Below are 27392 nucleotides of genomic sequence, written 5' to 3'. Positions count from 1 at the left end.
CGATTTAACAGACATCACTTATCCCGTGTGAATTGACTGTCAATATTACAGATGTCCGAAGTAATAATTACTTTACAGACATACAGTATGCCTGTAAAACTAATCCCGTCCGAATAGGGCTATTGTCTGTTCTGTTTTTCATTTGGAATTCATAACGTCACTTGAAACTGGTGTTGGCGCCCTGATGCCAATTGTGAATGCGGCTTCAAATTGTTGTAGTGGAACCTAATGTGGAAAGCCATTGTTTGCTTGCCGATTAATATTTGTGTAGGATTATAGTTTAAAAGATGTAATGCCCACTGCAATGAATACTCAGCCAATGTTCTTTCAATCAGTCAACCTCCAACTAAGACTTTGGGAAATGTTTAATTTTTATGTTACATTAATGTTTAATGTTGCTTTTATTGGTGATTTTTAAAAATATATTTATATCTTTATTCTGTGGAAGGCTTTGTTTGAAAAATTTAAATAAAGCATTATATTGTTACATATTGTTTTGCTTTCTTTCCTAAAAAGGAAATAAATGCCTTTTGACAATAAGGGCTAGGGATAGTAAAAAAGACTCTAAAGTACAGTATAAAGAGTCAAATTTCAGTCCTGTCAAAATCTGCGATTAATCGTGATAAAAAATGTAATAGACTTACAGCTCTAATTGATATATATCCATGTTTCACTACCCTGTTTCCTGGCATTACATTCACGGTCTATAACCGTTTTTATCTCTTTCCTTTCCCACTATTTGCGAGTTGAGCTTTTTGTAATGTTTCACTACCCTAGATGGCTAATGTCATTGCTTATGTTGACAGACTGGTCATCCTCACTCTTCAGAAACTACATTGCGAATAGTGTTGTTTATTGGTCCACTAACCTGTCGGTTAGTGCCATTGTATAAAATTCCAGTCTGCTGTGTGAAGCAGAGCAATTCAGGCAATTTCCCACTACCCGGAATGGCTAGTGTCATTGTTATACTATTACCGTAATTGGTTTATTTCTTGTCCCTATTCCTTCTTATTTTTCAATACGAAGGAGAGGTTATTTCAGTACTTATTGGCTATTAGGCATTGTCATATATGTGTGAATCGGTAGCACGGTGTTATGGTATACGGCTCCCACAGCTTCAGCTTCTGACGAAGCGATAAAGTGACTGACTTGAACGTCTCGGTTAATAATGTAACCGTGGTTCACTGAAATAGGGAAGGATATGCTGCGTAGCTTAGCCGTACTTCTGATTTCTTGTTGCTATGGAACAAAGAGATGTGCTCACCTCCCTTCAGTCAAAAACTTATTTTGATGTGAAACTGCGGCTTATATGCATGCGATAAGGTCGGAGTAACAAACGTCAACTGCCAATATGTCATAGGCGTGATTGAATAGGGTTTCAGAGATCGGTACTCTTTAGAGGAGCCCCACAGCATCTGCTACTGATGCAGATTCTCCTTTCCTCCTTTCAGGGAACCAAGGTTACATCAGTAACCGAGACGTTTTGCTTGTTTTGCCTTCTTTCTCATTGGTAGCTGCTTCCATGCACCTTGTTTGGTAATGAAGTTGGACCAAAATAATTATTTTTAAAGAGATTGAATTTTTCAGTTCATAACTTGAGCCAAACTTTTATAAATGTTATCAGTAACTTTATAAAGTAAAAAAGTTAAGGGGATAGTTGATCCAAAAATGAAAATTCTGTCATTATTTACTCACCCTTATGTCATCCCAAACCATAACTTGGTTATCTTCCATGAAACACAATAGATGTTTGGCAGACTGTTAGGGACAGACAACTTTAGTAACCCTTCACTTTCATTATATGGGGCAAAAAAGTAGCATCAACACAGAAGAGAGAGCGTTTTCCACAGAAGAGAGATGACAAATGGGTTTGGAACGACACAAGGGTGAGTTGATGATTACACTTTTGGGTGAACTATTCCTTAAGCAGTGTTGTTTACTAATTCAAAATTGAAATTTCACCCTCAGGTTTGGAGGCTGTGGGATCTTTGAGTGCGTTGACAGTGGCTGAATCTTTCCTGTTCCTCTTCCTCTCTTTCCCTGCCTGCTCTTCCCCAAGGTCAATAACCAGCTCCCTCTCAGAGTCTGAGTCCATGTCTACATCCACAGGTGATGGCTGCCTGGCCTCCTCTGAACTCTTGGGTTTCTCTATAGTGTCCGGGGATACAGGAGTTGCTTTTATTTTCTCTGGAGGTTCTTTCTCTGAGTCCATGCCTGGTTTTCCTTTAGCTATTGATTCTGTGGGGCTTGATTTCTGGGTGGTTTCTACTTTAGTTGACTTGTTGACAGTTGCCGATTCGGTGCTTTTATCTTTGTCCTCACTAGAAGTCACTGCTGGCTTTGTCTTTTTCTTGAGTGGCACCTTAGTGTTTTTATTTTGAGCTGCGTTTTTGTCTTCTTGGCCTGTCTTGGATTTCTGTTCATCGTCACTTCCGTATTCACTGTCGCTGGAGTCAGACTTGTCGGATTCCTCAGTGTCACTGTGCTCTACACCTTTATACACATCCTCAGATATTTCATCTATACCTGTGAGCAGGCAAATAATAATAAGTTGGACATTCAGAATCAATAAATCTTCTTAAGTAAAATGTCTTTGTAAGATAATAAGACATGTTTTTTTAATTTGTTTTTATCATTCACACAAATCACTGATGACACTAAAGAAGTGCACTGTTTGCAGTCAGTTATGATTCGTTTTTTCCAGGAGTGAAATTGCCTGACAATTTTAACATGGCAGTTAACATGGTAGCTTGTCCATATAAAATAAAAAGTCTTTCATTAAACTACTAATATGATTGGAGTCTACTGGTTCTATTTTCATGCCAGAGCAAAGTGCAAGTTGGCTTGATTGGAAGTGTTTGCGCTATGGATGTATGCATGCACACAATTTGTATGTGTACTGTATGTTAATGAAGTGCCGCAATTTTATCTTTTCCTGGGAAATAGGTAATTGTGATAAGATATCTGAGAAGCATGTATATTCTCAGCACAAAGTCTAAATTCAATTCCTGCAATTGCAGTTTAGGGATTCCACCTGCAGATGATATCAAAGAGCTACCGATCACTTTTAATACTAGCCATGAGTTGTGTGTCGGTAGACAATACAATCACAGAGCAGGGGATGCATTGCATACAACCCATTTACCATACCAAAATGGTATATCAAAATGGCTGTTTTATTTATATCAACATTGCTTGACATATACTGTATAATAGGATGCAGATGGTACAATAAGAGGAGAAGAATCTCCAAATTAAATTGCACTTGACCCAGCCCATTAGCGCTTTGTGCAGGCGATTTCCACAACCCACTTGCACCTAGACTTAGCGCATACTTGCATGAAAATATCAAAACTCCATAGCCATGCCCACTGACATGGCATGTATAAAGTATCGCATAGCATTGCACTTAAGGCATAGCACTCTTAAAATAGGGCACAACATCTCATACATTTTTTAAGTATTCATTTTTTTTTTTATGTGTAAAACTTCATGGAAAAAGTGCACCTTTATAGACAAAACGTTTTTGTTTCAATAAAATAAAGAGAAACATTAGGTGCATTGTGTTACTCATGATAATATCAGAGTGTTAATGGCATTTTGGTGATGTGTATGTTGCAATTTAAGTCATTTTTAATGGTCTTCTTCTAAAGTCACTTTTTTGTGTGAAAGTGGCTATTGTGTATCAGGTGGCTTTGGTTCCGATAACCTTGACAGATTTCCATCTAAACTCACCCAACTGTGCTTTGCAGCTCTCTATGGTTTTATCCAGGTTAAGTTGGAAACGGCTCCTTATCTGTCTCTTAGGGGAGGTGAGGGAGGGTTGAGCCCCCTGCTGCTGTTGCTGTTGTTGTTGCTGGACACTTTCACTTAGCTCCTTCAGGTCCATCTCTGCCTTACTACGATCTAAGAGAGAACACACTCTCTCACTACTCAATTATGATCATATCTAAAAGCATACAGCTTCATAAAGGACCCTGGAGCTTGGAATCAGTAGAAAACTGAATAAATCGTTTTAAGAGCACATCCAAATATTTATTTCATAACATCCCTTTTTTGATGTAGGCATTATCTCTGATAATGGGTTGTGAAAATGACACGTGACCTAGACCTAGTACCTTAAGACAGTACGATGATGTATGGAACAGCCTGTAATTCCATCTCTCACAACCTTCTGTTTTTTGCTTCTAATTTTGCTTCTGATATGGAGTCTACACTGACTAAAGTCTATAATATGAAGTATGTAGAGGGGATGGATGTTTACCAAGGTTGAGGTTGAGGATACTGCCAGTGGTGGTGGTTGTCTTCTCCTGTTTAACAGGGGTGCTGGGAGATTGTGAGTGGAATGGTTTAGGGCTCTCTAAGTTGTTGCCGGTAAGACCTGCTCTAGGAGGGGCAGGCGATGCTGTAAGAGTAGAAATTAGTTTTAACAATCCTTACTATAATTTAATTCTACTTTTTCCCATGTTGGTTCAGTTTGATATTCTCAATTATCATAGCTATTTCAATATGTTTGTCAAGTTGCACTTTCAACATATCCAAAGTTGAAAACAGAGCAGAGAGCTGTGTGAATGTTTTATATACCAGTGCAGTCCAAAGACTCCTCTCCAGTGCTATAGTGGGGCAGGGATGCTCTTGCATGGCTTTTTTCTGGAGTCTCTTGTTCGCCATCAGATTCCGTATGTGCAGAGGAGTTAGTGCTCATTGGTGAACGAGGCATGTCCGTTAATGAGATTCGCCTTCCGGTCCCACCCCCTCCACTCCCACTGGACACCATGCTTTTGCCCACGGGCAATTTAGGAGATGCCGTTATATCAAAGTAGAACTTGATCTTTTCTTGTTTTTCAGGTTTAACAAAGCCAGAGCCAGGGTTTTCTGGGTCCAGGAGCATCTGGAACTGATTGTCTGGTGTATAAGGAGTGCGGAATGGAGCATAATTGAATACTCCAAATTTTTTGCGGATGTTTTCGACATACACTTCCATCTCCTGCATGGCACTGTTGAAGATGCTCTTAGTCTTTTTAACAGAGAAGGGTATCTCTTTGGACATGAGGTAGCAGTTGTTAATAGGAACCCAGGCCCTGAAAAAAAAAAAAAGTGATTAAAAAACATTTATAACATTACAGTGTGAAAAGTGGCAACCTGCAATTGCTACTTTATAGAACTTTTTCTACTTGATCTAACCCATAAAAATAACTTTTGTTGGTGTAACCTAATTTCATCAGGTTAATATTAAAGGAAGAGTTCACCCAAAAATGATACTTTTCTTACCATTTACTTGCCCTTATGCTGTCTCAAACTCTTTTTGAATTTCTTTCTTCTGCGGAACACAAAACTAAGATATATCGATGGAGATATGATGTGTTGATGCCCATACAATGCAAGTCAATGGGGTCCAACACTTTCAAGCTCCAAAAAGGAAATAAAGGCAGCATAAAGGTAATCCATACTCAAGTGGTTTAATCCATGTTTTCTGAAGTGATACAATCAGTTTTGGGTTAAGAAACAGAAACTGGATAAGAAAAAACTTATTTTTCACTCTATATCTTAACAACTGCAGTTTCCTTGGCAGTTGGCACGATCATGATGTGAAGCTCAACTTTACTTGTGCTGGATGACAAGCTCTTTATATGTGCACCTATATGCTGCCTTTATGTCCTTTTTGGAGCTTGAAATGTTGGACGCCATTGATTTGCATTGTATGGACAAATGGACATTGTATACTGTATTATTCAAAATAACTTTGTTTGTGTTCCACAGAAGAAAGAAAGTCATACGAGTTTGAGACAGCAAAAGGATGAGTAAATGATGAGAGAATTAACGTTTGTGTGAACTATTCCTTTAAATAATATTTTTTACTTAAATAAACATCCATAATTCACATTTGTTAGGTTACCTGACAAAGGTTCTTACAATGTATGTGATTATGTACTTTATGTATGTCTTAATTGTCTTTAACCACAAGTTGCCAACCACAACATTGTCCTTACTGTCAGCATAATGCTGCACAAAGCGACAAAATCACTGTTAATCAGAACATTTTCACTGAAAAAGAAACTGCAAAATGTGCTAATTATTTGGTTTTACTAAATCAACCTGAAAACATTAGTTTACACCAAGAAAAGTATTTTTTATAAATAGAATTAAAAAGAAATAGCACCTTAAGAAAACAACTACATGTAAGCACTTTTTGTGATTAAAAGTTTTATTGATTCAACTATTAAACAATGAAAAACAAAATAAATACACAGAATCAATATTTAACCCTCACATAATTTGTGGTTCAGCCATATGCTCGAGGCAACATTTAAAAAAATGTCAGAATTAAACACTCTGGACACTTTTTTCCACAATGAGTGCAAATGCGAAACAACGGGATGTAACTTAACTTCTCCGATTAGTTTGCTAGAAAGGCTTTGCAATGGCGAAATAGGGGCAAGAACTTCATGTTCAATACAAAACCAGGGAGGGGCCCTCTCAGGTGGAAGAGACCAATGAGCCAAATGTCTGAGACCGAATGCATAATAATAAAAAAAGATCTTAGGTAGCCCTATCCCACCTTTGTCAATCGGCCTAAGTAACTTATTGAAACGTAATCTGGTACGCTTACCATTTCTGATGAAGGACTTTGCTATGCCAGTGGTTTCCAAACTATTTACAGTGGCGTACCCCTTCAAACATTCAACATCCTTTCGCGTACCCCCTCTCTAACGCATAGATAAAATTCACACAAGGTAATTTGAAAATATGTCTGTTTAGCACAATTATCTTTGTAAAACAACTCCCATGTATTTGTACATGTTTTGTAAATTTTATATTAATCATATACGTATACTGAATAAATGGCTTACTGAGTGAGATGGGAATGCTAGATTTTATATAACTGCATAACTTGAAAACTCCCCCCTCATCGCGTCAAAGTATGCAAGAATAGTGTTCAGTTCTGTGCCTGGAATTGCGCATCATTGCAGGTACGGCATTGCCGGCCGAATTCGTGCATTGATGGTAAGTATCTGTGCAATGTACTTTTTATGTCACATTTGACACTGTTAGCAAAGTTGAGCTCATTTGCTGAAAAAACACCATCAACAATGTAAAAACAGGTCTCTACCTTGCGAGCAAATGTGATTTGAAAATGACTGCGTGTGAATATGGAAAATTATTTGGTGCTGGTGAATGTCTGACACCTGTCATCAAAGCTTATGAACTCATCAGAATCAAAACTCCCTATGCATCTAACATTAAATACAAATGATGTTTTATACTGCGAAATAAAATAAAAAACTAAAATCGTGGACGACTGACATGTGCGAGTCTGGTTAAACAGTGGAGTATTTTACTTCTATCACTAAACTACTTCACCAAGCACTGGGCTGACGAAAAAAGATACTTGTGTGACGCACGACAAATGAGTAAATGCATTTTTTTAACCGCAAAATATTGGGTTATTTCATTGCATATTTTTCTGACCTTTATGACACAACCATTTTGGTGTTTCTACACTAGAGGGCACACAAAATAATTTTTACCAGTGACAAATACATGAACTGGGTTTGAATGTTATTTTAGACTGTGATGAAATTGAAAGAATGGTAAATCTCAAAATGTCATTCGCGTACCCCCATTGTCACCTCACGTCATGTGGTATGCGCCCCAGGTGTACACGTACCACAGTTTGGGAAACATGCGTCCAAATGATTTGAAATAAGAGAGGGGGACATCTACAGGGAGAGATTGTAGCAGGTAGTTAAATTTTGGAATACAATTTATTTTAATAACATTAACCTTCCCAATCATAGATAAACTGGATGGTAACTTTTACACTCACTTGCACCTTTGTCTTTTTTATGTATCAGACTGATTCGGGCCTGTGTCATGGTTGGCAGAAGCTTTCCATTCTTTAATGGTTCCGTATAAACTTCTAGCAAATGTGGAGCCAATTCTGTAGCATAAGATCTAAAAAATTAGGGACCTAGCCTGTAGGCAAGGTCTCAATTGCCTCGCCATGCTCCTCCAAGGTTATCTCAGAATAAAGATAATTATTTTATTTATTTTTTTTAGCTTAGGAAGTTCTAATGGTTCCACAAAGTTTCTGATATCTTCATCAGTAAACGAAGGCTTGGAAATATAAAGATCAATATACAATTCTTTAAAAGCATTATTAGTATCAATGGCCGTGGTAAAAATTTAACCAGCAGATTTCACTGAGGGAATGGAAGAAAAAGACTCTCTCTGCATTACATATGTAGCCAAAAGCTTCCTTGCTTTGTCCCCCAACTCAAAGTATATCTGTCTTGCCCTGATTAGCCAAAACTCCACCTTTAGCAACAAAATAGTATATCTGCATTTCAATCGGGTCAATTCTCTGAGGCCATCAGATGACATTCGGCATTTCAGCTCTGCCTCGGCACTTTTAATATTCCCTTCCAACTCCACGAGTTCTCGTGGTTTGGAATATTTGATGAATGGGGCATACTGTATGATCCGACCCCTAAGAACTGCTTTAAGTGCCTCCCAAGCCATGCCCAAAGAGGATACTGAGGACCAGTTAGTCTCCATATAAACATTAATTTCACCCTTTAACATTTGTTGGAATTCAAGATTTTGCAAAAGGGATACATTAAAGCGCCAACTACACTCATCTAAAGGATTATTAGGAACACCATACTAATAATGTGTTTGACCCCCTTTCGCCTTCAGAACTGCCTTAATTCTACGTGGCATTGATTCAACAAGGTGCTGAAAGCATTCTTTAGAAATGTTGGCCCATATTGATAGGATAGCATCTTGCAGTTGATGGAGATTTGTGGGATGCACATCCAGGGCACGAAGCTCCCGTTCCACCACATCCCAAAGATGCTCTATTGGGTTGAGATCTGGTGACTGTGGGGGCCATTTTAGTACAGTGAACTCATTGTCATGTTTAAGAAACCAATTTGAAATGATTCGAGCTTTGTGACATGGTGCATTATCCTGCTGGAAGTAGCCATCAGAGGATGGGTACATGGTGGCCATAAAGGGATGGACATTGTCAGAAACAATGCTCAGGTAGGCCGTGGCATTTAAACGATGCCCAATTGGCACTAAGGGGCCTAAAGTGTGCCAAGAAAACATCCCCCACACCATTACACCACCACCACCAGCCTGCACAGTGGTAACAAGGCATGATGGATCCATGTTCTCATTCTGTTTACGCCAAATTCTGACTCTACCATCTGAATGTCTCAACAGAAATCGAGACTCATCAGACCAGGCAACATTTTTCCAGTCTTCAACAGTCCAATTTTGGTGAGCTCTTGCAAATTGTAGCCTCTTTTTCCCAGTAACTGAGCAGATTGTGAAATACTCAGACCGGCCCGTCTGGCACCAACAACCATGCCACGCTCAAAATTTCTTAAATCACCTTTCTTTCCCATTCTGACATTCAGTTTGGAGTTCAGGAGATTGTCTTGACCAGGACCACACCCCTAAATGCACTGAAGCAACTGCCATGTGATTGGTTGATTAGATAATTGCATTAATGAGAAATTGAACAGGTGTTCCTAATAATCCTTTAGGTGAGTTGTAAAACAGTTAAAGGATGAGCAAGGAGGAGGCGAGAACCGGCTTGTCAACATAAATAATAATTTAATAAGAAACTTAAAACACAACATAAACAAACACACATGCGGACATGCCCGTAATTCTCTCTCTCTCGAAAAATCGTCACCGGCCGCCTTTATCCCTCACGCGCCTCATCAGGCCGATTGGGGACCGGGCGCGTGATATTCCGACCCGGCCCCGCCCCCCTCCGCTCCACATGAGTGGATATGATTTCTTTTCTCTATATGTGGCAATACCTTTAAACTCACCAGGGAGTGATCTGAGACAAAAATGTTTCCAATTGAGCAATCCACAACAGATGAAATGAGTGACTTAGATATAAAAAAAATCTATTCTGGAATAGATCATATGGACTGATGAAAATAATTTATAGTCCCTCCCAGATGGGTTCAAAAGTCTCCAAATATTTGTAAGACCAAGATTTTTACAAATCCTGTGAAGTGTCAATGTTGCTCTAGGGGGCTTACACGCTTTTACTTCACTACATTCAAGGACTGAGTCCATCAAAAGATTAAAGTCTTTTTATATTATATCATGAGGGGTGCCAACAGCTTGCAACATCCCTTCAAGATCTATAAAAAAGCCCTAATCATCAACGTTAGGTACGTAAATACTAGGGATGTCCCGATACCACTTTTTCCACTTTCGATCCGATTCCGATACCGGAAATCTCAGTGTTGGCCGATACCGATCCCGATCCGATACAGTGTTGTTTTTTTTACATAATCAGTTTATAATATCTTTACAGTATTGTGTGGAAATAATTGGGTGTACTCTTTAATAGGCTATGTAAAGAGTTCATGTGTTAACTACACATTATTTCAATATAAATGTATAGCTTAAGAAACACTTTATTATTAACTAGCATACTGGCACTCCCTGAGTTCTGATTACACGCACCTGCATATCATTAGTGGCTAATCAATGACTGCATAAATAAATACCCCGCTTTCGCAGGTGCTCACACACACACACACACACACACACACTCACTCTCTCTCTCTCTCTCTCACTCTCACTCACACACACACACACACACACACTCACATTCTCACTCTGTGCCTGTTCTCATCGATAGTATTTCTGAGACTCCAGAACTTTCTACTATGTCAATCATGTGTCTTCATTATTAACTGAATTTACTCACAATATTTACATCACTGTTTCAATCCTCTGCTCAATAAACCCTGCTACTGAGTTCATATCTCTGCCTCTCCGTGAGTCTCCCGTGACAGCTTTAACTTTTAAACCCTCACCCTTTTTATTCACAGTTTAATTCGCTTCTTAATTAAATTCTGGTTAAATGCACCTCCAGTGCTTAAGTCCATATTATAAGTGAACCGCACTGCTGAGCATCTACATCTGAGATGTTCGTTTGGGTGAAGGCTATAAATAGCCGTGCACGTGTGTGTAAAAGCACCATTCACTACCGCGCTGAAGCTGCGCGTGCAAGAACATATATGTGTACTTATTAAACACAGCCTATTGCAATTCACAGAGCTATCACGTGGCTTCAAGTGGCTTTGAATAAAATGCACTAGTCATATGAACCGCTTTAATGGTGTTTTAACAGTTCTTTTATGTCATTTTTTAAGCTTGACAGTAACGAACATGACTAACACAGAGTATCGGATTTGGGTCGGGCTCGTCGGACCGATACCAGATCCGTCTAAAAACGTCAGTATCGATGCGATACCGATCTAGGTATCGGATCGGGACATCCCTAGTAAATACTAGCCAAAATAAATCTTTGCCCCTGAATTTCTGCTAAAACAATAATGACTCTTTCTAATTTATCTTTAATCTGTTTGAGACATTTGAATTGTAGATGCTTACTTATCAGTGTAATGACTCCGCTGCCCTTACTTGAGCCAGTACTAAAGAAAAAATGCCCACCCCATATCTTCCCAAATTGTTCAGCTTCCTGCAGGGAAAGATGCATTTCTTATTTATGTTTAAGAAGATAAATAACTTTCCTTCTTTTTATGGGGTGCCTTAACCCATTCACATTCCATGTGGAGAGAGAAAATCCACTCATATTAACATTTGACATTTTGACACATTAGAAAAAATTTATTGTGTGCCAAAAACAAGATTATAAAGACCACTTTCCAACATTAGTGCAACAATCAAACCCCCACCTTCCCCCCAAACAAAACAAACAGAAAAACGTGCGCATTAACCCCGTGCACGACAGTGCCAAGAATGTGTAGATTCAGCCACATACTATCCAGAAGGTGTGTTATTCCACAAAATAAGCTCCAGCCTCTAGTGGAATCAACACACACAAAAATAAAAGCAGTCAAACGAATGCTCAGTGAGCCGGCTGTTCATGAGTGCAGATGACCGGAAGATGACCTAATCCTTCCAATGTCCTGCATAAAAATATTCTACAAATCAAACTCCAGCCACAAGTACAAAAAACGAGCAGATTCATCCACAACTGTCCCGAAGTAGTGTTATTCCACAAAACAAACTCCAGCTAGACGGAGCCATCACAAGAAGAAACAAAAAAGGCGCCCAGTTTCCTCGAACAGTCAAGTGAATGCTCAACAAGTCAAGCTTACTCGGGAGCAACATGAAAATCATTAAAATAACTTACTCATTCCATTGACTTTATGAAAGACATTGCTCGCTGGGGACATGTAAATACTTAATGGACATCCTTAGTACCTATTCTCAGTTTGGCCGGAAACATCATTGCAAAAGTGACCTTCCATTGACATAGAGTTTCCAAGAAAGCTTTGCTTTATTTCTTGCCTCATGTAACACAAAACCTTTATCGGATGATCTCAGAAATTTGGCCAGAATTGATCGGGGCCTGTCTCCCTCCGTGAATCTCTGAGCCAGGACTCTGAGAGCTCGCTTGATTTCCAGCTTATGACCTGTTATGTTGAGCAGACTTGGGAAGAGCTCATCTAAGAATTTCACCATATCTCGGCCTTCCTTGTTCTCAGGAATTCCAACAATTCGGACATTGTTTAGCCGATTACGATTCTCAAGGTCTTCCAACTTCTCCCAGAGAAACGAGGGGGAATTAGTTGCTAATCCGCTAGCGACCAAGGCAGATTTGCAGCTAATTCCCTCTCCGATGACTCCAGATAATCAATACGTTTCTTGACATCTGACAATCTTGTAACCAAGATCCTCTGGGTCCTCAACAACCTTCGGCATCACAGACATGCTGGACAGTTGACTTTGAATTTCTCCCAATGCACAGTCCGAATTGAGTCCCTGGTCTGCCGCCTTGTAAGGGGTATCAGCTTGAGCACGTAAGTCTTTTAATGTCACCAGAGCCCGAGGACTTTGAATTCTTATACATATTTTCTTCACAGAACAGAGTGTATTGAATCTCACCGGTTTAGGACACAAAAATAATTAAAAACTAGCTAAATGCACAGAGTTCGCCATTCACACATCTGCTCCACAACTGTCCATGTAACCACTTTTTAAATTGTTGTTTAATATACAGCTATGAGAAGCAGGATTTTGGACTAATGAGATTTCACTATAGGCGGGCTTCAGTCAAAATGTCTAGCCCCACAATAATGTTGACAGACACGGCTGGTTAGAACAAAAACTCACTTGATGCTTTGTCGTGTCAACCCTGTTAGGATATGGTGTTACACAGTTCCTTACCTATCATGCTGCCCAAAGAATCGAGCATCTACTTGTCCATCTTTGTCTCGAAGAGCTTTGGCAGGCCAGAATGGGAATCCTTTCAGCTTGGCCCATACAAGAGGGTGAGGGTTGCTCTGATGCACACAAATAAATATGGTTACTATGTAAGGAAGCAATTTCTAAAAAGTTTCATCATTTTGTCAAGTGTAAGATACTCACACATGGTTCACAAAACCAGTTGTCCCTTTTCTGGCATGAAGAAAGATAGCACTCTGGACAGACTTCAATCTCATTCATCTGTAGGGTAAATGGTGTTTAAAAAAACTGGCACTAAACATAGTGTATGCTAATTTTCATATTATGGCTTGACTTATAGTCCTTATAGTCCTGTACACTGTACATACTTCATGTTCACAGATTTTTACGATCACTTTAGCCGTTGCTGTAAGTTTATGGTTGCCTAAGAGAAAAACAGATGCAAAGAGATGTTTAAAAAACTCAGCAGAAAAACATTTAATAATACTGTAACCATGTACAACCAACCTCCATTGTAAATGATGCAGTTGTGCAAAATCCACTTCACGTCAGCCAGAAAAGCCTCTGTGGAGCCATACATTTTCTTTTTAATATTCTGAATGGGAACAAAAATTGAACACACTAATAAAAAACATTCCTATTAATTGATCATTTTTATTTTTAAGCATCAAATACTTCATGCTCACCTTTTCTAAAGTGCAGAGGTCCATGGGATGAAATATATACTCCGCATAATCTGGATGCTGTTCTAATGAAACCGGTTTCTGAAAGGGCTCCGTCTAAAGAGAAGAGACAAAGAAATATTGAACTAGAAACTTGTAAAGGTGCAAAAATGCACTAAATTACTTAGCATAATAGGTATTGAGCAGATTCACAGAGTGGACCAAGTGCAACTTTTGGATTACAACGTTTGGACTACAATCTGTGTCCAATATTACTATATTACTATTAGGACACATCCCAAGCATGATAGAAGAGCAGGGGACAGAACAGAAGGGTGGAAATATAACAAGTGTTTTCTGCAGGGCATCTTTTTTTGTTAACCCAATTATAAGCATTTCTTCATGAAGCAGCAGCTTGGGGAAGCTAAGATGAATAAGGTTGGCCTTTTTAAGAAAGCACAAATGCTCATGATCTGAACCTCTCTTATAATGATTTTACACTTGGTTCAAAAGTTTGGTTGGTGATCCCGAGTTGGATTCCACCCACCTTGCAGACCTGCAGGTCTCTTTTCACATTGTATTATTTGGGTCCAAATTGCGGTACATTTGCATCACAATTGTACGCGAGTACCACCGTGGGTTCCCACTGTAGCTAGGTAACAACTCACTCACTGAATTAACCACTAAATGAGAAATGCATTATACTACAAGTGTAACTAGTAGCAAATCATATATAATTTGAATTGCTGAATTACTTTGATCCTAATATCAAATAACATACAGCACCATACAGCATACTAATTGCGAACCAATTCATTTACACCAGCCAAACGAATTCTAACATCCAACGGAGTCGAGTCAGTACCAAAAGCTCTAGTGTGAAAGTATGAAGCTTTTTATGTGTGCAGTATGTGCCTATGTCTGTTCTATGAAGAAAGGGGCATTTAAGCAAGAATCTCAATGATGAAAAAGCTGAATTTCTCACTTTTACTTTAGTGTTAAACATCATTCCGTTAGCACCACAGCTCTTCAAAGGTGAGGTACAAGCCTCTAATGTAAACTAAATCATGAGCCTTTCCATGACATTAAAATAAACCATGGAACGACATGAAACTTACACCTGGCTGCTTCATCTTCTGGAGAGCAAACTTTAGCAGGAACGACAGCTGTTCTAATGTGAGCATAGTCATTGCTTTACTTTGAGTCTCTATGCACTCTGCAACTGTTATTTTCTGAAAAGAGAAATGAGAAAACGTTAAAGCTTTATTTCAATACATCTTTTAAAGGGATATTTCCCACAAAAATAAAATTCTGTCATCATTTACTTACCCCCATGTTTTTGCAAAACCAAATCTTTCTTCTTTTGAACACAAAAATGACAGCCTAAGTCACCATTCACTTTTGTTGTATGGAAACAACATACAATCAAAAGTGAATGGTGACTGAGGATATCAGTCCCTAAAATTCTGCCAAATATCTAATTTTGTGATCCACAGAGAGTGAAAGAAATATGTGTTTGGAACAACATAATTTGAAGTGCAGGATGACATCATTTTAATATTTGTGTTAATAAGGTAAATAATAGGGTGCATCCATATGCAAATGTTTTAATGAAAGCATGATGATTGATGTGAAAAAATATTATTTTGTACAACATATTATGCATATGTTGGGCAAATGTAAACCACATCGTGGAAAAATATAGTTATCAAAAGAACAGACGCTTATTTAAGTTCTATTGTGGTATAATGGATAATGCCGTACACACTGCTGGAGGGTGCTGCTTGCTTACACAGCTCTGACTGAAGCGTTGACTGAATCAATCGTGCAGTCTTTATGGGTACCATACCAATGTCAAATTTTGCTGGTTTCAAGGTGTTTTGGATGGTTTTACCGCTTCATGTATAGGTAAGTGCCACTTTTACAACTGTCACCTCTGTAAACGGTTTTTCCTCATTAATGTGAGAACGAGAATGAATAAAAATTAAATATTACATGTTCTTAGGTGTGCCAACCCTTCTACATTCTGTGGCTGTCATTATTTCTGGATTGTACATTTGAATTCAGAGTTTTAAGTGTGATGATAATTATTAATAAACATCTGTTTTATATCAGAATTTTCATGCCAAAAACTGATTTGCTGATTATTAATTGGCCAACAAACATCGGTGGCCAATACATCAGTGCATCCCTAATAAATAGGTAAATCCCAAGGTTTTGTTTTGTTTTTGTATATATGACTTCAAACATGTAGTTTGCTATGCATTTGCTCTGTTTGCATTGTGACTCCTTCAATAAATCTGAAATTCTTACAATACATGTGTTTTGTATATAGAATACAGTCCCCTTTCCCATTCATTTCCCATAAAAAAAACAAACAACTGATTTAATAGGGAATTAATGGCTGATGTGTAAAGATGATTCTTCAGTTCCATTCAAGTAGACCTGTCAAGTGCTAGGCATGAGCCAGTACCTCACATTCAGGGCAGAACCAGTCTCCTTCGGGCTCTGAAGCCAGTTTGAGGCACTTAGCATGGTAGACACGCGGGCAGAGCTCACAGCAGAGCACCTGGCCCTCGCGGTGACACACCCAGCAGTAGAAGTCATTCCGCCCGTCCTGCGGTACAACATCAACAGGATCTGTGGTGAGTGCGGGCTGCTTCACATAGTAAAAGGGACCATGTCTTAGTTCTGACTGTAATGCGGGCGAGAGAAACAGAGGGTTGGGGTTTCAAAACACGAGTATTAAAAATAAGAGGACAAAACAAACAGGCAAAGAGGTTATCGAACATGGAGTGGCATGAAAAGACAAAAGAGAGCAAATCCAAATTGATAAGTGTTAAATTAATGGCAATCTGTGACATGAAGGTAAATGCAGCCTTGTTAGAAGCTGAAACAAGTTTAGTTCTGGTACAAAGGGGCTAACAAGTTTCTCAACCTGAATTGTATTTTATTCCCTTGTTTTTTTAAGAAAAGTATGGACCAAATGATTTTATGTGGGCAACGACAAATGCTGTCGTTTCAGATTAACTTGTATTGAACCTGGAATATTCCTTTAAGATATTTGTGAAAAGTATCACAGAAGATGACACTTTTATTGAGATTTAAAACATTTAGTCTAGCTCCCCTGAAAACATTGGTAGTGCTTGATCGATGCACTAGCAACACCATCCAGCTGAGTTTGACAATCAGGTAAAAATGCTTACAGGTAACTAATTGCAGATAAACTACTAGCACTAAGTGTACTGTATTTGGACAAAAATTGCATCAATAGTGGTTAATTTGGATGAAAGCAATGATAAATACCATCAAAGTGTACCACCCACATGACGTCACCCAAAAGACAAGAACAGACGGATACTAAAGTGCATGAAACACATGTTTAAGTCTGGCATGCAGGACTGGAACACGAACAAGGGCTTGCATAGGGAGCGAAAGTTGCACCTGGTCTTTGCTGTTATTGACAGCTCCAGGTTTCTTCTTCTTTTTGACAGGGCCAGAGTTGAATTCAGAAGGGGAGTGTCCATTAGAGGAGTGAGGGGGGCTGGAAACCTTGCGCTTTGCGGTAGTCCTTTCCACTGATCCTTGATCAGAGACTTAGACATAGCAATAACACAAATTACTTATATAAACACAAAGTGAAGACACTATTAAAGGGATATTTCACCCCAAAATTTTAATTCTCTCATCATCCTCATGCCATTCAAGATGTGTATGCCTTTCTTTCTTCAGCAGAACACAATCTAAAATTATTAGAAGAATATCTCATCTCTGTAGGTCCTTACAATGAAAGTGAATGGTGGTAAGACTTTTAAAGCTCCAAAAATCACATAAAGGAAACATAAAAGTAATTCATAGTACTCAAGTGGTTAAATATATATCTTCAGAAGGTATATGATAGGTGTGAGTGAGAAACAGATCAATAATTATTTATTTTTTTACTTCAAAACACTCACATCTGAAGGTCACATGAGGTTCCTGTTTAGTTAACTTTCACATCTTGTGGAGAATTACATTTACAGTAAAACAGGATTTTAATATTGATCTGTTTTTCACCCACACCTATCATATCGCTTCAGAAGATATGGATTTAACTTTACTTTTATGCTGCCTTTATGTGGTTTTTGGAGCTTCAAAGGTCTGTACACCATTCACTTTCATTGTAAGGACCTACAGAGCTGAGATATATTTCTAAAACTCTTTGTTTGTGTTCAGCAGAGAACAAAAAGTGATACACATCTGGGATGGTATATGGTGAATAAATATGTATATAAGAAATCACTGAAAAAAAAAAAAGCAGACCCCATAACTTATAAACAAATAAGAAACTTAAGTCAGTTAATGCTTTTTCTCAGTTTTCACTCTTGAACCAAGAAAGAAAAACAAGCAAATGTACAGTTTCTTCTTTCAGTGACAAAATTACAGCACTCTTATGTCATTAAAGACAGCTCTCACCCTTGGATCGTGTTGCGATTTCCATCCCCTCAATTGCATCTGACTTCACCTTCACTTCTCCCTCAGCCAAACTGCCACAATGAAAAGAAATCAATGCAACATAATTTATATAGGCAGCTTCTTACACCTAGCTGCTGTTTTGTTATGGTGGCACCCATATTTGTCATGTCGATTTTTCTAGTGAAAGAAATCAATTGACTAAAAGCATCCGTGACACAATTATACAGCTAAAATAAGCTTGATAACTTTCAACTTCGTTGAGGAATCGTAACTAAAAACAGACAAGTAAATGCTTTTATACAGTCCCTCACTGAATTTTCTTTTCAGATTTTTATTTCCACATCTTTAAATGCAAAAGAAGCAAGTTTCTCAGTGAAAAAGCCCTTTGACGTCAGATCCACCGGAGGGCCTCCCTCAGAATCAACACAATATGCTTATTATAGAGGGTCTGCTTGCTTTACAGACAAATCCTAAATGCACACTTACAGGTATCACTAATTGTTGAGGAACATTATGATCAGTGGATTACACCAAACATCATGGTTTATGATACATTTTCAAATTGCAAATTTGATACTGACAAAAGAAACGGATCCCAAACAAATCAGCTGGTGTCCCTGCGGCGGTCCTTGTTGATGGTTCTGTTTAGAAACCTGAACAGATTTTATGACAAATGTCACATTTTACAAAAAAAAAAAAAATACTAAATGTATGTAAAAATAAATATCCTCAAGATTTCTTCTGGAAATCATTAAAAAAAAAACACACACACAAGGCAACATAGCTTAATATAACACTGGCAGGTGGAGCACCAAGATGGGTTCCTCTCACTCCCAGTGTCAAGACAGAATTTTTCAAAGAGAAGTCTTTTAACCATTTCAAAAGACATGGCCCAGAATTGGAGAGATGCAGTTATTCCACCACTGTCTGTTGCAATGCGTGTGCAATGCAAAGTCTCCATCTTGTGCGATGCATAGGCTTGAGAGCACCTGTGCAACATAATGTTTCCATTCTCAGTCATTTTGCAGCCTACCGATTCTAAATGCTATTCTCCCTTTCTCTGCTGATGCTGTGTGATTACCACACACCAATTGCACTGCTCTTCCATGAACAGAGCACATCCTCCATAAGCAAACCTGAGTACTCAGTCAGGATAAACAAAGACAAAATCACAGTGTTAATGACATTCACAATGTCTATTCTCATGCACTTGCTTTAAGCCAAATCTCTCACATCTAATCATGGACCCTGCATCCAGAAGAAAATGTGATCTCTGATGAGGTTGCAACATTTTCTCCTTTCCCATCAGGTTTTGCTCTGTCCTGCACCCCCAACCTTCAAAGATGCGGGTGGGGAGGGGGATGTTTTGACAGCATGCAGAATACAAACATCTGTAAAGACAGAGCACTTGCCATCTTGGCCTCCTCATGTCCAACCTACATGCACCATACACTCCCCACCCACAGCAACATCCAGTTTCTCTTACACAATCAGTAGCACATTATCAAAAGCATCTGTTCAAAGCACAATTATACATATATGTATAACCTTAACACATTATCTTCCCCCCCCCCCAAAATACACAATCACAGTAGCATTATATGATTCTCCACATAAAAACTGACACATAATAACAGCATACCTTTTTCTTTACTGGCACAGTACACAGATTCTTCAGGCTGGGCCTTTTAAATGTATACTTTCAGATATAAAGGCAGTGAGGGATGAGAAAAAGATGGGTGCAGAAATTTCCAGAAAGGCCTTGCTCTCCCCGCTGCTCTCAGAGCGATTGTCAATCTTTAACCTCAGCTGTGTGCTGCCGATTTGTTTGAGAGCCACACGGAGGCGCGTGATTGGGCGGCTGCCGCTGTGTGTGCCACACAGGCTTTCCCTGCTCCACTCTCTCTGCTCTGATACACTGCTGCAATGCAGGGAGGGCTGTTGCTGCCATTCACCAGGAAAATACTCTTAAAAACATGTATATTCTCCCCTAAAAACTACCGGGCTTTTGTGTGTGAATAAACATAGGTATTAGGCTAAACATGTCATATGGCTTTTCCTCCTCCCCCTCCAGCACTCATGGCTCAGGGCAGTCTTAGGCGACCATTTTGATTACATTCTCTCCCTGTTCTGTAAGAGCTGAACAGAGCAACAAACGAGTAGCTCTCAGGAATGCAGTAAAGGCCTTATAGACAGAGAGACAAAGAAAAGAGCTGGATAATGTAATCGGAGTTGTGGTAAATTGCAGGTCTTGGGAGTACTCATGCTCTCACATTTAGATGTTCAAGAATGACTTACAGTCAGCTGCCTGCCAAAAAGGATCTCATGTATCAACAAAAACATGTTTCCAATTTACATAGTAATGTTGTAATAATAACAACGGGGTTATTGCTTCTACTACTGCTATTACAACATCTACTTGTAATAATAATTATTTATATAGGTAATTCCTATCATTAAAGAGATAGTTCACACAAAAATGAAACTCATCATTACTCAGCCTCATGCCATCTCAGATGTGTATGGATTTCTTAATTTCTGCTGAACACAAACAAAGATTTTTTGAAGAATATCTTAGCTCTGTAGGTCCATACAATGCAAGTGAATGGTGACCAGGCCTTTGAAGCTCTAAAAAGCAAATAAAGACAGCTTAAAATTAATCCAAAAACTCCAGTGGTTTATTCCATTACTAAACCAAATATAATGCCTTTTCCATTTTACAACATTTCATTTTGCAGTCTCTAGGCATGATTATGATTTCAAGCTCAATTACATTTCCTAGAGCTTGATGCATGCTAGGAAGTGTAATCAAGCTTGAAATCATGATTGTGTCTAGAGATGTACAGTATAATAGGAGTTACCGTATATTTTGGTCTGTTCACCCAAAGCCAACTGGATCACTTCAGAAGACATGGATTAAACCACTGGAGTCATATGGATTAATTTTTCTGCTGAGTTTATCTCCTTTTTTGGGCTCTTGGAGTTTTGATTACCATTCACTTACATTGTATGGACCTACAGATCTTGACACAATTATACAGCTAAAAAAAAAATGCTTGATAAAAACATTTCAAACCTGAATTCTGCAAAGGTTGAATTAATCTTCATTGTGTTCTGCTGAAGAAAGAAAGTCATACACATCTAGGATGGCATGAGGGTGAGTAAATGATGAGAGAATTTTCATTTTTGGGTGAACTAACCATTTACTTATATTTTACTTATATTTTTATGTTACTGTCCTTTTGTACATTACTTCTCTTCTTTTTACAGTTTTCTTACATATAATTGATTTATTTAAAACAAAAAAACTTGGCACTAAAAAAATAAGTCACATATGTAAAAGTTCAAGCGAGGACAGATGTAAGAAAATCAAAAGTAAAAGCACATACATGGTCAAGCTTACAGGTTAAGCCAGACAAACAATCATGATTAAGCAGGTTTAGACAATTAAGATTGATAAGGAACTGTCAAACACAACTAAAAATACTGGTAATTTTACACTGGCTTGTAGACTTGGAGCAGATAAATTACATTTTGGTCAAAATCTATAGAACTAGTATGACCTCACTAGGCTACTGTTATATTAAATCAAGAGTCCAATGACTGGCTGTCCAAGAGACATATAAAAAATTCTTGACAAGTACATAATTTGGTCATAAATATATGGTAATTATGCTATATTAAGAAAATGTATTGCATTCTAAACAGTCTTTGTGGTTCCACAGTCGAAAGAGGAAGCTGTTTGAAATGGCTGCATGGCTGTAGCAAGGTATTCTGGCCCCCCTGATTGTACATTTCTTAGGGCCCATTTATAATACAAAAATACAGTTTAGAGTTTGTTGTAAACCCTACAACAAATTCCCCCTGGACGTGATGGCCTCTAGAATCGTTACCACCTTTCATCCCACTAGCTATACGTCCCTGAATGGCTGCCAACTCATACCACAACCAAGATGTGATAAAAAAGACTGGCCTGTAGCAGTATTACAACCTGAGTACACAGACAGAAACCTGTTTTTAACTCAGAAAGGCAAACATAAGCCTACTTTCCCATCTATAGGTGTCTGTTTATGAAAGGAAAATTATCCTCCATTTCAGAGAGAATAACTGTTAGCAAAAGCAATCTGCTGCATGCTTTTGTAAATTAGGCCTATATCCTAAACAAAATGGACATTCAGCATTATGTTGTACAGTGAACAAGTGTTCCCTTAACTTGAAACCTGAACCAAAACTGCAGCTCGTTCTCTCTGGCAATCTGCATGTGAGCTTCCTCTTACAGCCTGCACTGTCTGTTTCTCTGGGCCTTCCATGAGAGGTCTGGCCTGTGACACAACCTGACACGACTGTGCTCCTCTCCAGCTCTAGACAAACCTTACTATGAGGGAAAAAAGAAGAGAGGAGGCCATTTTGGTCACTGTGCTAGCACAGGTCCGCCATGTGATCCTGGACGTTCAAAGACAAACTGAGCCAAAAGAAGAGAGTGTGATTTCTGAGCTCAGTGCCTGCCAGGATCCAGATCTTTGGTGTGGGGACAGGTTTTTTCCTGTCTCTTAGAAACCCCAGTATTTCTGCATGACAAAATTCAATTATTCAACATTAGCAGGTGGTGAAAAAAGCAAATAAGCAATGAAAAATCAGACTTACCTCTGTGGATGCATGCCCTTAGACACAGTGTGTAATGTCAGTGCTTATTAAAACATGGAGGACAGGCTTCAGCCCTCCCTCTCTATAGAGCAGTATCGGCTCTCCAAGTCAGCCAAGCCAACATTCTGATAAAAGCTATAAGAGCAGTTTCATGATTGGCCAGTGCTCACAGGCAGGATGAAAGGCAGCAGCTGATTGGTTGAAATGTTTCCTGAGTAAATGTCTTTTGTTCAGTTCAGGGCAGGCTGTGGCAGGATTGTGGACTGGAAGAGGACCTAGGCCTTGATCACAGAATCTAACTAAAACTAACCTAAACAGCTGAAACTCTAATAGCAGTCAACCTCTTAATGATGTGTTTTACACTAAATTAAAACCAACAATTATTAAAAAAAGTAGAGCAAAAAAATGGTTCACTATACATGCATCAGGTCCTCCCTGAAATGAAACCTTCTACAAACTGAAAGATTGAACAGAAGTTTGCCTGGTCTGCATCTTTCAGCTTTAAAACATATTTGGAAACACACCATCTGCAAATGTATTATTAGTTCAGTGAATTAGCTAATCATTCACTACTTCAAACCCACAATGAATTCCATAATAGCTTAACAGCCAGGGGAGTTTCCTCGAGGTAAGTGTGATTTACTCTGTCATTTCAAAGTCATGAAATGCTGCTTTCCCTCAAAAGGTGTCAAAGTGCTCAGATATGTGGGGTACCGTCACCTACTGCTCTCACAAAAAAATACTTCCTGTCAGAAACAATTAAAATATCTCATAATCATTTGTTTAGGGCAGAGAGTGTGGGGTCTGTAAAACATTAGACAGGTTCTGAAGCAACTTTCAGTGTCAGCTAGCTGCCCACACACACACACACACACACACACACACACACACACACACACACACCTGTTATATCCTTGCAAAACCAGATTAAGTTTGTTCTAAAGATCAGATAGTAGGCTAAAGAAAGTATGCCATGAAGGATCCTGGAAAACAGAATATTTGCCTTTTTATTATTTATTTTTTTGTATTATTATTATTATTATTACTCTTGATTATTTTTCCATATTTACAGGAAATACCAGCCATCAAGCACTATACTGAAAATATCGCAAGCACTACTACATAACTATGGCATCTTTAGTAGTAAAAGGAATAGTTCACCTAAAAATGTTATAATCATTACCTCACCCTTATGTCGTCTCAAACTTGTATGACTTTCTTCTGTGGAAAACAAAGATATTTTTTGCAAGTGAATGTGACCAAACTTTCAAGCTCCAAAAAGAAGATAAAGGCAGGATAAAGGTTATCTGTAAGACTCCATGGTTTAATCCATGTCTTCTAAAGCGATCCAACTGTTTCTGTGTAAATCCTTTTACACTGTACATCTTGCCATTGAAATCTAGGCACATCCTAATGCTTGATGCATGCACAGCACACAAGCTTGAAATCATGATCGTGCCAAAGAGACTGCTGATGTCAAGATTTATAGTGAAAAATAATTATTTTTTGGACTGTTCTCACCCAAAATCGATTAGATCGCTTTAGAATACATGGACAGCTGGAGCCATACAGATTACTTTCATGCTGGCTTTATGTGCTTTTTGGAGCTTGAAGATTTGGTCACTTTTCACTTACACTGAATGAACAAACATCATATCTCCATTAAAATATCATAGTTTGTTTTTCATGGAATAAAAAAAGTCTTACAAGTTTGAGATGACATAAGGGTTAGTAAATCATGAGAGGACTATTCCTTTAAGCTATTTTATGACATAAACCACAGATACATGACGGATATATGCATGTAAGTATAAGTCATACCTAAAATACCATTTGTTTGTGATTTCTAACTTGTCATCCTAAGCTGGTTGTCTGGTGCGTTCAAAACAACCTTTAGCTGAGCACGATAAAAACATTGGAGATGATAGTGAACTTCAGGAGAAATCCCCCGGCACAGTCAGACATTATCATCAGTGTACATTAGCAAACTTGCTAACCCAGTAGATTATGCGGCTCTAAAAAACTGCCCAAATGTCATCGCTTTAATTCAGACTGTCAAATTGTATCCATCACCGACACGTTTTCTAAATTAAACATGCTGGATTCAAGTCTCTGAGGAGGGTGGTCAGGTGTCGACCGTTAATACAGCCATTAATTTACCGCCAAATTATGGCGGAATTCCAATTTCTCAAACACAGACACAGACAACGGAACTCAATTATTGAAATTAATGGAAATTATTTGTATACAATAGGATCAAAATCGTTTTCTTTAGAAATTGTATATTTATATGAAAGATCATGTTTACATAACAACGTTCTTTTTTTTTTACTCAGATTTTCCCCTCCAAAAACCTTTTTTTAATTTATTTTTAAACGTTATAAAATAAACATAAGGGGTGCATGGGAGAAATTATATGAAAGTGAAGCAGCTCAAATTTTATTATAGAACTATATTGTACATAGTAAACAGTTGCATAGTTCGTATTGCTTTCAGATTTTTACTTTTAGATATCGTTTCCCAATATTTTAATATACATTTTAAAATGTTGGAATACAAATATTTTTTCAGGCCATTTAACTTTATGTAGCCTATATAACAACGAGCCGTAAAATTAATTCAATCACAAATAAGTACTACATTTTTATAGTATCAATTGAAATACACTTTAAGCCTACATCATTAGGCCTACCTGTCAACATGCATTGAGGCCTCTACTTTCGGGAGCCATGTTGCAGGCTATCCACTAGAGCGAGCTATTCGGCTTTCTGATGCCCGTTTTATTATCATTGCCGAGGACAGCTGTCTGAAACTCCCTGCTGCATTAATAAATCAAAACACATACTGACAGACACAGACACACACACACACACACACACACACACACACACACACACACACACACACACACACACACACACACACACACAGCTAAGGCCTATGACTATTGATGCTATGGAGAGTGTTTTTGTAGGTGCATTGATTTTATTTACGATTTCTCAAAATAGTCATAGGCTTCTGCCAGTTTGAAATGCAGTTTAGTTTACTTTCCCCCACATAACGGATATATCTAATTTATGGACAACAACATGGGAGATCTCAGTCCATATATATATATATATATATATATATATATATATATATATATATGGAAGGATAGATTGATAGATATTTGCTCCAGTGTTCCAGCAACTCATTTATCTCTTTTACTAAACACTCTGTTGGCTTAAGGAGCATGAAGCACAGCGATACAATTTGCAAACCTTGAAATGAATAGATTTAATTGTTGCACTGTCAGTTTTATCCTTGATGCTCATTCGTACATTTCTGAAGAGGTGATTTAGCTATAAATCTTTAAATCATTTCATGTGGAGAGGGGATGGGTGTTTGCAGGTAGAGAATCTATAGATGCAGATGATTGGGGGCTATCTCCTGTCCTTTTAAACTGCTATCTCCTGTCCTTTCAAAGGGGGCAGACGGAGGGAAGGGGTTGGGGTAACCATCAGTTGTGATGTGAATTGGGGGAGGGAACAACAACAGGTCTATGGGCCTCTTTCTAGGTTTCTGAAGAAAACCTGGCATTCTCAGTCTTTTCACAGAAGCATGAAGTGACAAATGAAATGTTTTTATTATAAAAGTTATTATTCAATAGGTTGAAATACTGCCACTCTATTTACCAATCAGAATTCAACCTGGTGTATTGTCTTGATGTATAAGTAAACAAGCAAAAAATCTTTGTAAAATTACATTGTGAGTCTTTCCTCAGTGATTATGATGGCTAGAAAGTTGCTTGAATCCATGCTTTAGTTTCACGTCTACATTCTTGGCCAGAGGAGACCAGAGGTTGTATAGCAGGGAACTGTCATGACAGGAAACAGCAAGCAATGAGCTAATTACTCCTCTATCTCTCTCTAGCTTTCTTTCTCTCTATTCTTACCTCACCCCCTCCCTCCCCCTCCCCTCTCTTTTTCATTCCCTCCCTCTCTCTTTAGCACTGTCTCCTTCTCAACAGTTGAAATTCTACACTGGTATGGCTCAGAGATCACCATGGATACGAGTTCATTGCTATCTTCCATGTCTGGTCTTCAGAGGGCAGAGCACTACCAGCCTCTGCAGACCACAAGTATAAAAGTGTGTCCTAAAAGGACTTTGACCATTAAATGATATTTGCATACAGATCTAAATGCATACTTCACACATTGTGAGCTTATGCAAACTGCCTTCAGGACTCCCATAGTGCAATAATGTATGAATATGTCATGCACATATGTAAATTCACTCATATTTAATTCAGTAACTGTACATACCCCTATGTTGCACATATATTACCACTTGCACATGTACACCACTCTGTTATATGTCCTAAAAAAA

The 27392-nt window shown here is 38.4% G+C and overlaps 1 protein-coding gene across 3 annotated transcripts in view; it reads right to left on the bottom strand.

Annotated features, from left to right (window-relative positions):
* The window catches only part of LOC127625652 (protein kinase C-binding protein 1-like), a 40454-nt gene extending 17338 nt beyond the window's left edge, over positions 1–23116 (bottom strand). For 2 of the 3 annotated variants that reach the window (XR_007968328.1, XM_052100959.1), the window contains exons 1-14: positions 23022–23116; positions 18378–18448; positions 17367–17518; positions 16396–16617; positions 15041–15154; positions 13947–14039; positions 13768–13855; positions 13629–13684; positions 13444–13521; positions 13243–13358; positions 4585–5081; positions 4265–4405; positions 3736–3906; positions 1963–2526 (exon numbers count right to left, since the gene is read on the bottom strand). Coding sequence is in view for 2 of the 3 variants with exons in the window: in XM_052100959.1 (XP_051956919.1) it covers positions 1963–2526; positions 3736–3906; positions 4265–4405; positions 4585–5081; positions 13243–13358; positions 13444–13521; positions 13629–13684; positions 13768–13855; positions 13947–14039; positions 15041–15154; positions 16396–16617; positions 17367–17518; positions 18378–18448; positions 23022–23035 (2377 nt within the window). In the remaining variant the exon portion in view is untranslated. Of the gene's footprint in view, positions 1–1962; positions 2527–3735; positions 3907–4264; positions 4406–4584; positions 5082–13242; positions 13359–13443; positions 13522–13628; positions 13685–13767; positions 13856–13946; positions 14040–15040; positions 15155–16395; positions 16618–17366; positions 17519–18377; positions 18449–20019; positions 20538–23021 lie in introns of those variants that run through there. The other variant, XM_052100960.1, reaches the window with a different exon arrangement.
* Between the last annotated feature and the right edge of the window lie 4276 nt (positions 23117–27392).

This window comes from Xyrauchen texanus, chromosome 32 (assembly GCF_025860055.1).
Source record: "Xyrauchen texanus isolate HMW12.3.18 chromosome 32, RBS_HiC_50CHRs, whole genome shotgun sequence".
Taxonomy (NCBI): Eukaryota; Metazoa; Chordata; class Actinopteri; order Cypriniformes; family Catostomidae; genus Xyrauchen; species Xyrauchen texanus.
Note: the sequence above shows the minus strand (reverse complement) of the source record. Positions and strands in the feature narration are given on the sequence as shown.